The sequence below is a fragment of the Temnothorax americanus genome, unplaced genomic scaffold (genome assembly GCF_048541705.1).
Source record: "Temnothorax americanus isolate GAGA-0224 unplaced genomic scaffold, ASM4854170v1 Scaffold229, whole genome shotgun sequence".
NCBI lineage: Eukaryota > Metazoa > Arthropoda > Insecta > Hymenoptera > Formicidae > Temnothorax > Temnothorax americanus.
The window spans coordinates 26,649-42,204 of NW_027509370.1; the positions used below are offsets into that span (position 1 = coordinate 26,649).

General features: G+C 43.3%; 2 protein-coding genes and 1 pseudogene across 2 annotated transcripts; 1 reads left to right on the plus strand and 2 right to left on the minus strand.

Annotated features, from left to right (window-relative positions):
* Window positions 1-727: 727 nt before the first annotated feature.
* On the plus strand, window positions 728-1,277 carry LOC143898266 (histone H3.2-like; annotated as a pseudogene).
* Window positions 1,278-4,679: 3,402 nt separating this feature from the next.
* LOC143898269 (uncharacterized) lies at window positions 4,680-6,221 on the minus strand. The gene has a single exon (XM_077407612.1). It carries the CDS (start codon window positions 6,219-6,221, stop codon window positions 4,680-4,682), a length of 1,542 nt encoding a protein of 513 aa, XP_077263738.1.
* Window positions 6,222-6,275: 54 nt separating this feature from the next.
* LOC143898270 (uncharacterized) lies at window positions 6,276-9,806 on the minus strand. The gene has a single exon (XM_077407613.1). It carries the CDS (start codon window positions 9,804-9,806, stop codon window positions 6,276-6,278), a length of 3,531 nt encoding a protein of 1,176 aa, XP_077263739.1.
* Between the last annotated feature and the right edge of the window lie 5,750 nt (window positions 9,807-15,556).

Sequence of the window (15,556 nt, forward strand, 5' to 3'; positions counted from 1 at the left end):
CACACACACACACACATACGGACATTTTTTTTAACGCGATATTTTGACCTTTTACAACAATATGAACATATTGGCATAAAAAACTTCAAAACCGATCTCTTTTTTGGTTTCTTCTACCCCTATTTCATATATAATTAATTTAAATTTGGATAACTAGATCCAACTTTATACGCAAACAAAAATCCGTAAACGATTTCACGAAAACAAAGCTTCCTCTATGAGGAAGCAAAACTCTATGAGGAAGCAATATAAAATTCTTAAAAACATTATTTCTTAAATTTTTCAAAGAATAATCTTATCAAATGCTATTTTAAAGTTAACCTTATATTTTTTTGAAAACAACGAGTACCGCCGACATTAATGTTGTCCACAAAAAAGTACAACTTCATCAACATTTTAAGAAACAGAAAAATACTGAAGAAAGCAAGAAGTAATCAAATAAACATCATGCTTTACGAAGATGAAGAACAAGATGATATTTTATAAAATGATTAAGTTCTACCGGAGTCCTAGTGTTGTAGACAATAACACAGTCGCCTTACCCAAGGCTACGGGTGAGGTCCACAATGGTGATGAAGACGGAATAGATTTTATACGGAACGGCGGATTCGGCAAAAGAAGCATTCCACTTGCAAGACTAAAAGGATGGAAAAATTAGTCTCACAAAACATGTAGCCTAGGATGTAAAATTCCAAAATAAAAGTTAAGCAAGCCAGTTTGCTTCAAGATGACAACTCCATTGACTGGCTCGACAGCTATGGGCTATTGTGGACGTCGATCTAAGCAGACTGTTCGTAAGTCGACCGAAGGAAAAGCACTGCGGAAACAATTGGCCACTAAAGCTGCGAAGAAGAGTGTCCTGACCCCTGACCGGTGATATGAATAAAACCTCACTGTTACAGGCCCAACACCGTCACATTTAATGAAATCCGTCATTATCGGAAAAGTACAGAATTATTGATCCGTAAATTTCCACCAACTCGTCTGTGAGATCACTCAGGATTTCAAGATTGACCTCCGTTATCAAAGTTTTGCTGAATGGCTCTTCAAAAGCTAACGAGGCGTACCTTGTAGGTCTTTTCGAAGATACGAACTTGTGCACTATTCACGCTAAGCGAGTCACCATCATGCCAAAAGATATCCAACTGGCACGTCGTATCCATGGCGAGCAAGTTTAGACGCAACATTAAATAAATAATAGTGCCGAGAGTTGTGGGTTATTTGCACGCTTTACACTGCTTACTCCGGAGTGACAGAACTGAAGAAGAAGAAGAAAACAATTTGTGCTCTTCATCTATGGCATTTTAAGAATTTTTGTGCATTTCAAGAATTTTTGTGTATTTCAAGAAATTGTATTTTGAAGAGAATTTAGTCTTTATTCTCAATTTGAAAAAGTATGAACCAACGCTTGATCATCATTGGATGTTGCACAAGAATGGATTCAGTCAATTCAAGACTGAGTGACAGTGGATGCAAGATATTAATATGCAAATGCAGATACATATACATGTACAAAATCTGATCAAATGGTACTTCTTTCTTACAAAAATTAAAAAATCAATAAAATATAAAGTTATCTTTAAAATTGCTTTAGTATGTGGATAAAAAAAATGTAGAAAATGTGAAAATGATGAATATAGAAAAATTTATAAATGTGTATTTAAAGGAAAAAGAAAATACATTATTAAATAATTGCAATAAATTTTTGCAATAAAAATGTAATGTATTACAACATAAATATTTATTACAATATATTTTACACAATGTAATTAATAAAAAAATTATAAAAAATAGTCATTGATAAGGAGGACAAACTATTATTTGACGAGATACTTGACGCACATTGAATGTATGGACGTATTGTATGTATTTCATATTAGTTTTTCAGGATATTAAAAAGGGCAAAAATGAAAGTTTTGTCCTTTACAATGGTTTTTTTAATTGCTTTACATTATTTTGCTCACAAAATTGTACTCTTAAATAGAATTAACTAGACATTCTTTAAATAGAATATTTTCCTAGACAAAGTCGAAAACCATTCCCTATTTTATGCCTACTATATAAAATAATTGTGCAAGTAGAAACTTGCACATTGCTTCCTCATAGTTCCTAAGTGTGCAAGTTTTTATTTTATTCAAGGTATAATTATCGGTATTTATTTGTTTTGGCTTCCTCATAGAGGAAGCTGTGTTAGCAAAGGTTCTGATTTCACACTTAACTCTTTTGGGGACTGCGTAAATAATTATGTACATTCACTAAAAAATACTAAAAATACTTGTCCACTTAAAAACTAAAACAATATGCAGATTTCGCCAAATTCAATACCAATAACCTTCCTTAAATGATACTTTATCGATAAAAAATATCAGCCCGATATTATAAATATTTGAGATAGCGATTTATTTTTAATTCTATTATATTTTCCAGTCTTTTCTACCCCTATTTCATATATAATTGGTTAAAATTTGGTTGATCAGATCAAGTTTTATAAAGCTTCTATGTATGTACGAATTGTTCGAAATTTCAAATGTGTGTAATACGAGATCTGATTAATCAAATTTTAATGAATTATATATGAAATATAGGGGTAGAAAAAAAACTGGAAAATATAATAAAATTAAAAATAAATCGCTATCTCAAATATTGAGAAAGCGGCAGCGTAAAACACATTTTTCAAAAAAAGGAAAATCTGCATAAAATCTATACCGGTAGACCGATTTCAATAAAATTTGAGGAGGACATACTTTCTATGATACTCTATTTGTGTGAAAAAATTCAAACTGGTATCTAAAAAATTGTAGAAGTAGATGCGTGTACAAAAATCCGTACACACACACACACATACACACACACACACACACACACACACACACATACATACATACTTCCGGACATTTTTTACTAATATGATTTTTCGTCATTTTAGAACATTCTAAACCTATTTCCATCAAAATCTCGAAAAAAAAATTTTTCACCATTACAAAGCTTCCTCTATGAGGAAGCAAAATTATGAAAGAAGTTATTTATATATATTTTATTATAACATACTTCTTGTGTTAAATTCGAAAATTGGCTGCAGTTGTCATAATAGTTCAGATGTTTTCAGAAATACTTTTACTATAAATATATTATTTTAAATATTATATTAAGTAAAGCATGTTCACTTTTTTTCGATTTCACACTAGAAATACCAATAATTAGTTTCTATTTTTGAATTTAATATTCTCCTTTTTATAGTAAAAATAGAATTCTTTATATTATAATGAAAAAAATTATTCTATTTATTGGGTCTTTAACATAATCAATGGAATATTAGTTTTAAAAATCAAAATAGTAAAAAATTATTGGTATTTCTAGTGTGTAAAGGCCACTTTAGTCAATCTATAATTCACGACAGAAGAATTACATAATTCTATTTGTAATATTATGTATTGTGTAATATAGAGAACATTTAATTAGTTATAAATATATTTATGCATTTATATATGTGTGTGTGTGTGTGTGTGTGTGTGCGTGCGTGCGTGCGTGCGTGCGTGCGTGCGTGCGTGCGTGCGTGCGGGCGTGCGTGCGTGCGTGCGTGCGTGCGGGCGGAGCGGGCGGGCGGGCGGGCGGGGGGGCGGGGGTGCGTGCGGGCGGGCGGGCGGGCGGGGGCGCGTGCGTGCGTGCGTGCGTGCGTGCGTGCGTGCGTGCGTGCGTGCGTGCGTGCGTGCGTGCGTGCGTGCGTGCGTGCGTGCGTGCGTGTGTGTGTGTGTGTGTGTTACTTTTACTTTTAATTTTTTAAATGTTTTTTTTATATTGTACATACAATTTTGTCACAAATTCTGTCGTGAATTGTAAATTGTGTAAAGTGACCTTAAAACTAATACTCTTTTAATGTCTTATCTTTTTCTATGTTTATTCTTTATATTCTTCTCTATCCTTTTATATCTATTTTATACCAATCCTTTCTACCTGCTTTTTATCTTCTATTCTCTCTCTCTCTCTCTCTCTCTCTCTCTCTCTCTCTCTCTCTCTCTCTCTCTCTCTCTCTCTCTCCTATCTGCACTTGCAGGAAATGTAAAAAATTGTTTTCTTTAATATTAAAGTAAAACAATTTTTACATTTCCTCTTGACGGAAGAGACCACCACCTTCTCGCGGTTTCCGTTGAGCAACAATATGTACGTTGCCCATTTATTTAGGACAAAAATATACCATAAAATGTATCATATTGTTGCAAAAATAATTTTTCCTTTTACGTTATTACATGTATTTATTATACATTAGCCAAGTAACAATTATACAATCAAAATAATTTTTCCAAAACAAATAATATAAATTTAATTTAATTTTACTTTTCTTATTATGTTAATAATAATTTATTTTCTAAATTAATAACTAAATTAATAATGTTTTTTTATAAAAAACGCGTACATATTGGCCAAGAGTGGATTTCAATTATTTACGCTTTTTCTGTTTATTTCTTTACTTAATTTATATTTTATTTACAGAAAATAAATTACAATTTTACTAATTTATTTAATTAATAAATTTTACTAACAATTTTTTTAATTTTAATTAACTTTATGCTTTTTGTACAATAATTAAGAGACACGATAGTGTCTCGCGCCTAGGATGAGAAGGGATATTTTATTATCATCTGTATTATCATCATTAATATGTATCTCATAATATGGTATTATCATCTGAAGAGATGATACGTCGGTAACGTATTCTCGTGGCTGGCGTTAGCTATAGCTACAGCTCGAGCCGCTCGGGGAAGAAAGAGACGGCAGATATGTATGTCTGCGCTCTTCCAATCGTCCGAAGTCGGCCGAGCTATCCCCTCCACACGTGCTGGCTGCATGCAGAGGTTCGAAATTGGCATCTCTGCCAGCGAGTTCAAGTACTCTTTAGACCACCGATTCCAGAAATGATCTTTCATGCGCTGTAGCAACTGCCACCGGGAGAGGCGCGTGGTCGGCTCCTCAGCGAGAGACGGTTCGGGCACAGCGGTCAGAGCCGTGCCAATGAGAAAGTGGCCAGGGGTCAAGGCCGCCAAGTCTTCCGGATCGTCGGACATTGCCTGAATAGGACGCGAATTGAGACACGCCTCGACCTGTGTCAGAAGGGTGGTCATTTCCTCATAGGTCAGTTTTGCGTCGCCCAGCACTCGACGCAAATGGTATTTTGTCGATTTCACGGCGGCCTCCCAGATTCCGCCAAAATTAGGGGCAGCCGGAGGATTGAAGCGCCAGTGGATCCGCTCCTCGGCAAGGCGCTTGACAATGCGTTGGCCTTCCTGGCCGCTCGCGGAGAAGAGATCTCGAAGTTGTTTGTCAGCACCGACAAAGTTAGTTCCGCAGTCGCTGTATAAGTTCTGACACAGGCCGCGACGGGAAACGAACCTGCGGAGTGCGGCCAGGAACGCGTCAGCGGTGTAGTCAGAGGCAACATCGAGATGGACAGCCCTAGAACTCAAACAGACAAATACAGTTATGAACGCCTTGCAGGCGCGATGGCCTCGGCCTCTCGTCGTCCGCAGCCACACTGGTCCGGCGTAATCGACCCCGGTATTCAAGAACGGCCGAGCTGGAATTACCCTCGACGGTGGCAGGTCTCCCATGATCGGCTGAGGTGTGGCCGCCCGCCATCGCAAACAAGTTACGCAGCGGTGTATTCGGCTTTTGACTAGCGCGCGACCTTTCGGCAGCCAATACTCTTGGCGGAGTGATCCTAGAGTCATCTGAACGCCGCCGTGTAGGGTCCTTCTGTGGTGCGCGTCAATGACCAGGCCCGTGAAGTGCGACCCGCTCGGCAGAATTACAGGGTGCTTCGCATCCAACGCGAGCAGGGAGTTTCTCAGGCGGCCACCGACACGCAGGAGGCCGTGTTTGTCCTGAGAAGGACTTAACTTGGCCAGGCAGCTCCAAGATGGCAGCGGTTCTCCTCTCCGTATGGTCGCGAGCTCCTCTTGAAAGTGAGTCGCCTGTACGATTCGCAGCCAACACCGGCGAGCTTCTTCGAGGTCCCCGGCTCTGAGTGTTAGCGGAATCGAAGCCTCTCGCATCCTCACTCGACCAGTGCGAGCCAGCCAGCGACGGCACCAAGCGGTGACCCTCAGCAGGCGTAGGAGTGACGAGTGCGCCGTAAGAAGCGGAGACTCGTCGATCGCCTTGGCGGAAGTCGCAGCAGCGTGAGCCAACGTTCGGCGCTCCGGGAGGTCGTCCTGCAGTTCGGTCATCGATGAAGGAGTTCCCCACGGTCCGGACTCCGTTCGAAGCCATGGGGGCCCTTGCTACCAGAGTAGGTGGTCAAGCAGCTCTTGTGGAGAAAGTCCTCGCGAGGCACAATCCGCCGGATTATCTCGTCCTGAAACGTGGTGCCACTGTGCGTTAGGTAGCGAGGTTTGGATCTCGCTCACTCGGTTAGCCACGTACGTCTTCCAATTGGCGGGGTGGCCGCGGATCCAGCCCAACACCACCTTGGCATCGGTCCAGTAATGAAGCGGTGCTTCCCTCGCCTCGAGAGTGAGCTGAACGGGAGCTGCCAGCTGAACTAGGAGCTTGGCAGCGCTTAACTCGAGCCTCGGTAGCGTCACCTGCTTCAAAGGAGCGACTTTGGTTTTGGCGGCTACCATTCTTACCTCGACTCTCCCGCTCTCGTCTTCGGTCCGCACGTAAATAACGGCGGCGTAAGCTCGTTCAGAGGCGTCCGAAAAGCCGTGGATTTCAATCCGGCGTCCCTCGGGTCCGCACGTCAGCCATCGCGGGATGCGTATGGCCTCGAGGAGGGGCAGCTCGTCCTGCAACGCGTGCCATCGTCGAGAGTCGTCGTCGGGCAGCGGCGTATCCCAGTCTATGCCAAGCAGCCACGTCGACTGGATCATAATCTTGGCGCGTACTGTGACCGGGGCGAGCCAGCCCAGCGGGTCAAACAGCCGCGCCGTAAGCGAGAGTGCCGCTCGCCTCGAGAACGTCTCGACTCGAGGTAGCAGAGTAGCAAAGGCGAAGCAGTCGTCCCGAGGATGCCAGCGCAGGCCCAGGGTGAGGTGGCTTTCGCCGGGTTGCCAGCCCCGGGGTTCCTGCTGTAATCGGTCTTCCACGGGTAGATCCTCGAGCAGCGCGTCATCGTTCGCAGACCATTTTTTGAGCGAGAAGCCGCCCGCCGTACAAATCTGCACGAGTTGTCGTTGGATGGCCTTGGCTGCCGGAATAGTAGCCGCTCCCGACAAGACGTCGTCCATGTACGTCTCGTCCTCCAAGACGGCCGCGCCGAGCGGCCACTTCTCTCGCTCGTCGGCTGCTAGCTGCCGCAGCGATTGAATGGCTAAGAAGGGAGAGCACGTCAGGCCGTAAGTGATCGTATTTAGCCAGTGATCCTGGATCTCCTCGCTAGGATCGTTCCGCCACACGATGATCTGCATGTCCCTGTCCTCAGGATCCACCACGACTTGTCGGTACATTTTCTCAATGTCGGTAGCGAAGACAAACCGATGTCGACGCCATTTTATGATAAGAATTATTAGCGGCGGCAACAGATTAGGACCGACCATTAAATGCTGGTTGAGGGATTCTCCGGAGGGAACGGTGGTCGACCCGTTGAAGACGACCCTCAATTTCGTTGTGGTGCTCGATTCTCGCATCACGCCGTGGTGCGGAAGGTAGCAACGCGGTTTGCTGTTCCCTTTTGCGTTCGGAGGAATCGGCGTCATGTGCCCCAGCTCGGCATACTGACGCATGAAATCGCGGTATAACGCATGAAAGGAGGCGTCCCGCGCGAATCTTCCTTCCATGTACTTTAACACCCGCACCGCTACGCGACGCGTGTCCGAAAGATCCGGCAACGGACTTTTTACGGGAAGACGCACGACGTACCGACCGGAGGCGTTGCGTCTATGCGTGCGAGCGAAATGCTCCGCGCACTCCCGATCTTCTTGGCTGAGGATCACGCTCGTAGACGGAATTTCGTCCTGCTCCCAGAAACGGCGAACCATGTCTGCTAGATCCTCCTTGACCCGGCATTGGAAGGCCTGTGCCGAATGGCCAGCGCTCGATTCCCCGACGGAGCCCGAGATTATCCAGCCCAGCGTCGTATTCTGGGCGACTGGTTCGCCATCGCCACCCCGACGGAGCCCTTGTCGGAGGATGGCGGCGTAGACGTCGGCTCCGAGTAGCACGTCTATAGCATCGGGCGCGGAGTAGTCCGGGTCTGCCAGACTCAATCCACGAATGTGCGCCCAGGACATCGCGACGGCTGAGGTTCCACTCGCGTAAGCAGAGAGACGAGGGAGAATAATGGCCGAAATCGCCATGGCGGCTCCACCCGACCGCGGCGACATTGACAGCGAGACACGGCCTCGCGCCGTGCAAGTCTTTTGGCCGCCGATCCCGAAGACCGAAATCGACACGGGCGATCGCGGAAGTTTCAACTGCTGCGCGAGTCTCTCGGAAATCATCGAAATCTCTGATCCCTGGTCAACCAAAGCGCGCGCGGAATGCCAGGCGCCGAAGTGATCGGCGACGCGAACGCGAGCGGTGGCGAGGAGCACGGCCACCGGCTTAACAGGAGCTCCGCGTACCACATGCGACGTCTTCGCGACTTTGGTTTCGCGGCACGCGTCGTGGATCGAAGAATGGTGACGGGCATCGCACGCCGAGCAGTTTTTTTTCACGACGCACTCGCTCACCTTGTGTCGACCGAGACAATTGAAACATAGGCTCTTTTCTTCGACGAACTGCCGTCGCTCTTGAGCCGTCTTCTTTTTATATTCGTCGCAGAACATTAAAATGTGCTCCTTAGTACAGAGCGGGCAGCGGCCACGCTTGCCCTCGGACTTACCCCCCTGTTTAGTCGCGAGATGACTCCGAGCCGATTTCGCCGTTCCGTTTCCCGACTTATTCGCCGCACTGTCCACTCTAACGGGTAGCATCGATTCCAACGCGTGCAAGCGGCGGTCGAGAAATTGTTCCAGTTCGAAATACGTCGGCGGCTCGTTGGTCTCACTAATTAAGGTTTCCCACTCGCGACGCGAACGCGGATCGAGGAGTTCGACGGCGAGGTACACGAACAAATCCTCGGAGCGACTCACGGGTCGGCCGATCCCGTCCAGCGAACTGACGGTTGCCTTCACGCCGTGGAATATCTTGCGCAATTCGACCGCGGACTCACTCTTCATTTTCGGTAAGGAGACGAAATTTGCGAGATATGCGCGCACTAGCAAGCGTTTATTCTCGTAATACGAACTAAACAGGTTCCACGCGCGCTCGTAATTCTCACCGGTCGTCGTCACGTTCCGAATAAGCAATTCAGCCTCATCTTTTAGGCAGCTCTTTAAATAATGTAGTTTTTCTACCTGCGTCGCCGCCGTGTCCTTGCCGACGATGGACAGGAACAGGTCCCGGAACGCTGGCCAGTCCTCGTACTTCCCGGTGAACTCCGGCAGCTGAATGCGAGGCAGCGCTGTGCGAGAAGTCACCGTCGCTGTCTCCTGACCGGCTGTCGAGGCTGCGGCGTCTTCCTTCGCCTTCAATGACCGTATGAGGTCCAGGAAGATGCCCTTCTGTTGTAGATAAGCTTCCTCGGCGAGAGCGAACACGCTTTGCTTGACGTAGTCGAGCTCCTTAATTCTTTCCCAGGGCGAGGCGAATATCGACTCATGCTGGGCTTCGAATTTAGCCCAGTTTGACTCCAGTCCTTGGAGACGAGCCTCAGCCACTCCCAGGGTGACCTTGGTAGTTCCCGACTTTTTCAAGTTCTCATAAGCACGCGAAATGCGGCCGTGCAGCTCGGTTTGCGAGCGACTCAGAGTTTCGGTGTCGATAGGCATTGTTCTTCGGCGGTCACTCGAAGCACGAGAAGCTCACCGGAATTCCCACTCACACACTTCGCGGATACCGGTCACGGAAATCCGGCTCGAAGGACCAAAAAATGTGCGCGAATGGGCTTGGGATTTAGAGTTCAAAAGTCAATCAAGTTTATCTTTTTATAACAACGTCTATAATAGTCAATAGTTACAAACTATATTTACAGCTAATTTACAATAGAGATTCGATATTCTTGCGGGCGAATGCGCGAGACGTGAGCCGTCACTCGAAGCACGAGCTGAATCCCGAGAGCAGCGAAAAAGCGCTTTGAGACCGATCGAAGTTGAAAACGAGACGCGGAATCGCAATATCTCGCTAATTCGGTATCGTCGTCGATAGCAATTCTCACTTTTCTCTCAATATGACTCGGAAAACGAATGTCCCTTTGCGCGCGGAGGGCCGGAGCTTTTATCAGCTCGCACTCCGCCTCCCCGTTCGCGCTCCGAAATTTCGCTGGACCAATCGGCAATCGACCCCTCGAGACGTACGTCACTCGACAATTTCAGCAGTCCTTGGGGCCGACGACCGATCAGCTGTTTTGGTATTTGTCTCTCCCTGTGTCCCGAGCGTTTACCTCTCGCTTAGAGGTTCTCGAGACAAAGGGAGCGTATCGGTACACGCGGAAACAGCGTGACACTGTTTATGATCTCTCGCAACTTCTCGGAAACACGGTACTTATTCTTCGAAACGAGAATACATTTAGCTTGAAATATTCGAAATAATCCGATTACGTTGCTCGAGAAATTCTGCTATCATTTTGGCAGCAGTTCGATTTCGAACACGGCAGTTTTCGCCGGAGTTCTACAAAATTTCTTAAGTCCCAAAAAATAATTTTTTTTTTTTTTTTTTTCAAAAATCGGCAGTTTTCGCCGGAGTTCTGCAAAATTTTCTAAGTCCCAAAATTTTTTTTTTTTCATTTTTTTTTTTTAAATCGGCAGTTCTCGCCAGAGTTCTGCAAAATTTTCTGTCCCAAAATTTTTTTTTTTTTTTTTTTCAAAAATCGGCAGTTCTCGCCGGAGTTCTGCAAAATTTCCTAAGTCCCAAAAAATATTTTTTTTTTTTTTTTTTTTTTTAAAAATTGGCAGTTTTCGCCGGAGTTCTGCAAAATTTCCTAAGTCCCAAAAATTTTTTTTTTTTTTTTTTTTAAATCGGCAGTTCTCGCCGGAATTCTGCAAAATTTCCTAAGTCCCAAAAAAATTTTTTTTTTTTTTTTTTTTTAATTTTTTTAATATTATATATTAATACACTTAATTAATACAACATGTTCTCTCTGTAATTGGCGCTCTAACTTAAAGAGATATCATTTCTTTTTTGTAATTGTAATAGATCACTTGAAGCGCGACTCTTCTTTTTGATAAGGTAACATAATTTTGTGACGTGTATCACTTGGGTTATAATTTTTCGGAAATAAAGATACTACTGCTTAGATTTTTTCGAATTTTTTCGAGATATAAAGATCTACCACTTGTTACTTAGTTTTTTTTTGAGGTATAATACTACCACTTTCTTTTTTTTTTAGGTAACAACATATACACTACTATACGTGTACTTAGCGCCTTGTTTTACCTTTTTTTAAAAAAGGTAATTTTGTGCGGATATCACGCCTTTTTGTAGTATATTACGCATTGTATAAACAGTATGTACAGGATAAAGCTATTTGAAGGTATAATACTACCACTTTGTTTTTTTCGAGGTAACAACATAACAGGGTAACAACATAATACATATACACTATTATGCGTGTACTTGGCGCTCATTTTACCTTTTTTTTAAAAAGGTAATTTTGTACGGATATCACGCCTTTTTGTAGTGTTACGCAACTTAATCTTATAAACAATATATCTTATAATCTCATAAACCGTATATAATACATGGTATGAAGCTAAAAGTGTTACGGACTATTATTTCTAAAGAAAACAACAATTTAATATTTTGCTCAATTTTTTAAAAATAATAATCTGTAACCCTTTTAGTTGTACACTTTGTATATATTTTTCAATTTTAACATAAAACATAATCGCAATAAAACATGATTAATGTTAATAAGTCGTTAACTGTAAAATTCTTTATTTATTTTTATTTGCGTGTTTTACTGAATGTTGTTCGCAACTGTATATGTACCGATATCTTCAGGTATCAATATTTTTGATAATTTATTTTACGTCAGACATAATTTTAATTCATCCAATTTTTCTTATGTCTAAACATAATTTTTGTCCAATTTTTATTATGTCTAGACATAATTTTAATTCAGCGATTTTTATTATGTCATGACATAATTTTAATTCTGCCGCTAAGGAAATTTTAAGTCGATTTTTATGAATCAAGCTTGAATTCAATGTTTAGGTGTCCCAGGTTGCCGATGACGAGGTCCACATAGCGCGCTCTATAGTTTTCAGTGTCCAGGTGTATTAATACCTTGAATTCAACGGCCACGTGTTCCAAGTTGCCCATGACGAGGTCCACATAGTGCGCTTCGTAGTTTTCGGTGTCTACATGTATTAATACCTCGAATTCGATATCTACGTGTCCTACATTGGGTGCGTTCAGCCGATACTTTGCTAGCCTAGCAATCGTGAGCAGTCGCTCGTTTTCGCTCGTTTCCTCTTTTTTGACTTACTGGATTAAAAAGAGAAGAAACGAGCAAAAACGAGCAACTGCTCACGATTGCTAGGCTAGCGGAGTATCGGCTGAACGCACCCATTCAGATTTAAAGTTATTAATACACCTAGACACCAAAAACTATGAAGCGCACTATGTGGACCTCGTCATCAGCAACCTGGGACACCTAGACATCAATTTCAAGGTATTAATACACGTAGACACCGAAAACTACGCAGCGCAATATGTGGACCTTGTCATCGGCAACCTGGGACACCTTAACATTGAATTCAACATATTATTACACCTGGACACCGAAAACTACGAAGCGCACTATGTGGACCTCGTCATCGGCAACCTGGGACACGTGAACATCAAATTCGAAGTATTATTACACCTAGACACCGAAAACTACGGAGCGCGATATCTGGACCTCGTCATCGGCAACCTGGGACACGTGGACACCGAAAACTACGGAGCGCACTATGTGGACCTTGTCATCGGCAACCTGGGACACCTAGACATCGAATTCAACGTACGATTACACCTGGACACTGTAAACTATGAAGCGCATTATCTGGATCTTGTTATCGGCAACCTGGGATACATGAACATCGAATTCAAGGTATTAATACACGTAGACACCAAAAACTACGGAGCGCACTGTGTGGACCTCGTCATCGGCAACCTGGGACACGTAGACATCGCATTCAACGTATTATTACACCTGGACACCGAAAACTACGAAGCGCACTATGTGGACCTCGTCATCGGCAACCTGGGACACGTGGACATCGAATTCAAGGTATTAGTACACGTAGAACCGAAAACTACGGAGCGCACTATGTGGACCTCGTCATCGGCAACCTGGGACACCTAGACATCGAATTCAACGTACGATTACACCTGGACACCGAAAACTATGAAGCGCACTATCTGGATCCCGTCATCGGCAACCTGGGACACGTGAACATCGAATTCAAGGTATTAATACACGTAGACACCGAAAACTACGGAGCGCACTATGTGGACCTCGTCATCGGCAACCTGGGACACGTAGACATCGAATTCAACGTATTATTACACCTGGACACCGAAATCTATGAAGCGCATTATCTGGATCCCGTCATCGGCAACCTGGGACACGTGGACATCGAATTCAACGTATTATTACACCTGGACACCGAAAACTATAAAGCGCACTATCTGGACTTCGTCATCGGCAACCTGGGATACATAGACATCAAATTCAAGCTTGATTCATAAGGATCGACTTAAAAATTCCCTAGCGGCACTTTCTGCCAAGCATAGAGAACCTTCTTTTCCGTTGACTCAATATTTATTATATATATACCTAATTTACCTAAATAGAAATCTTCCTCCTGACCGATAAGTCTATCGACCTAATTTCGAAATACGCGCGCGATATCGAAACTGGCGATACCTGCGCCGCCAGCGTCGAAAAAGTGAAAGGGACGTTTCTCTGATAATCATAATAATATTGAATGAGAGCGTTAGGAGGAGGAGTATCTTAAAAATAAATTTTCACATTTGGACTTTGCGTCGCAATATCTCCACTCGTAAGGCACGTAGCGGAATATTATGAGAGAAACCCCCCCCTAATTGGACCTCAAGCTATCGATCAAGCCTACTTAGAACTTGATCCGTTCACTCGTTATCGAGATCTCAACATCTCGGGTACTCGCAACCCGTCGCGTCGCGTAAAAGAGTCACGGTCGGTCTCGCTCCGCGTGTACTTGGCGCGAGACACTACCGTGTCTCTTGATAATGAAAAGTTTTTGTTTGAGATCGCAATAATCATCGCGAAGCAATTGCGTTCGGCTGAATATCAGCGCATGCACGCTTGCGAGAATTAATATTCGCGTCAAATGTCGCTAAAGAATTCGGTAATATTCAGACGGTAATATTCAGTATAGCATGGATCTTTCGTGATTAGCTTTCTAACTTTAACATTGTTTTCAATAATAAGGTCAAGCTTTGTGCGACATTCCAAATGACTCATCTGCGCTCACACAAAGGAAAGATCCATGCTATAAACAACGCATTCGAAAATATGTAACGACCGGTTCGAATCGTCACTTGGCACTGTGACGTATGCACGGTGACGTAGGCCGTCGGTGGCCAATCACCTCCCTGAAATCATCGGCAATTAGCCTGGAGGGAGGCTCGTCTCCGAGACGATAAAGGACCGCCGCTGCGCCGCGGAACCGATTTCGCTTGCCGATCTCAGTAAAACCGCTTTTCGTACGCCGCTTTGCATACCGCCTTTCGTGATTCCGCGTTTCGAACACGCTTTCGCCGCCTTGCTCGTCGTAGCCTCTGTGCGCGCTTCACGGCTTCCTTGGCTAAAAGGAAAAGACTGAAAATAACTGTACATTATACATTTTTGAATATATTTAGTTTATTTTTCAATTCTGTGCTTGTCCCCTTTTTTTGTGGTCGTCTTCTACCTCGCGCTTTCTCGCGCTACCGCGTGCTCTCGAACAGTTTTACTATTGTATGTTGCTTAAAATAAAAATATTTGGCACATTTTTTACAAGTGTGCTGAACTGATTTTAAATGTTATTTTCTGGGTGTATCTTTTTATTTAAAAATGGCACGTACTTAGCATGCGTTTTCTCGCTTCTGACGGACAGCTTTAGCGACTACCCAGAAACCTTAAGAACATATTTTATACACTTATATTTTTTTTATAAGCTTTGGTATCGGGTTTGATCAATTGATCAATTCGTGAAGATTTCATCAAGTGGATTTTACACAGTTCATTTTTTACAAAAAATCTACAAGTTGTTCTTTTATTATTTGCAGAAGAAATGTTAGCATGTAAAATTATTTTACGCAAGATAGATAGAAATCTGGAAAGCTTCTTTGAAACGGAGACGATGACGAACAAATGTACAAATGAAAATATTTCTACCGGTGCTGTATATGTTTTGAATGAATTTCCTTTAACAAATTTGTCAGATTTAGAAAAAATCGAGCACAAATTAAAGAAAGATAAAATTTTTCATTGAAAAGTGGTAAGATATTTGATTTTTTTTCTCAAATTGTAAATCAACTTTATTTATATGCAATTTAATTATAGGTCAAT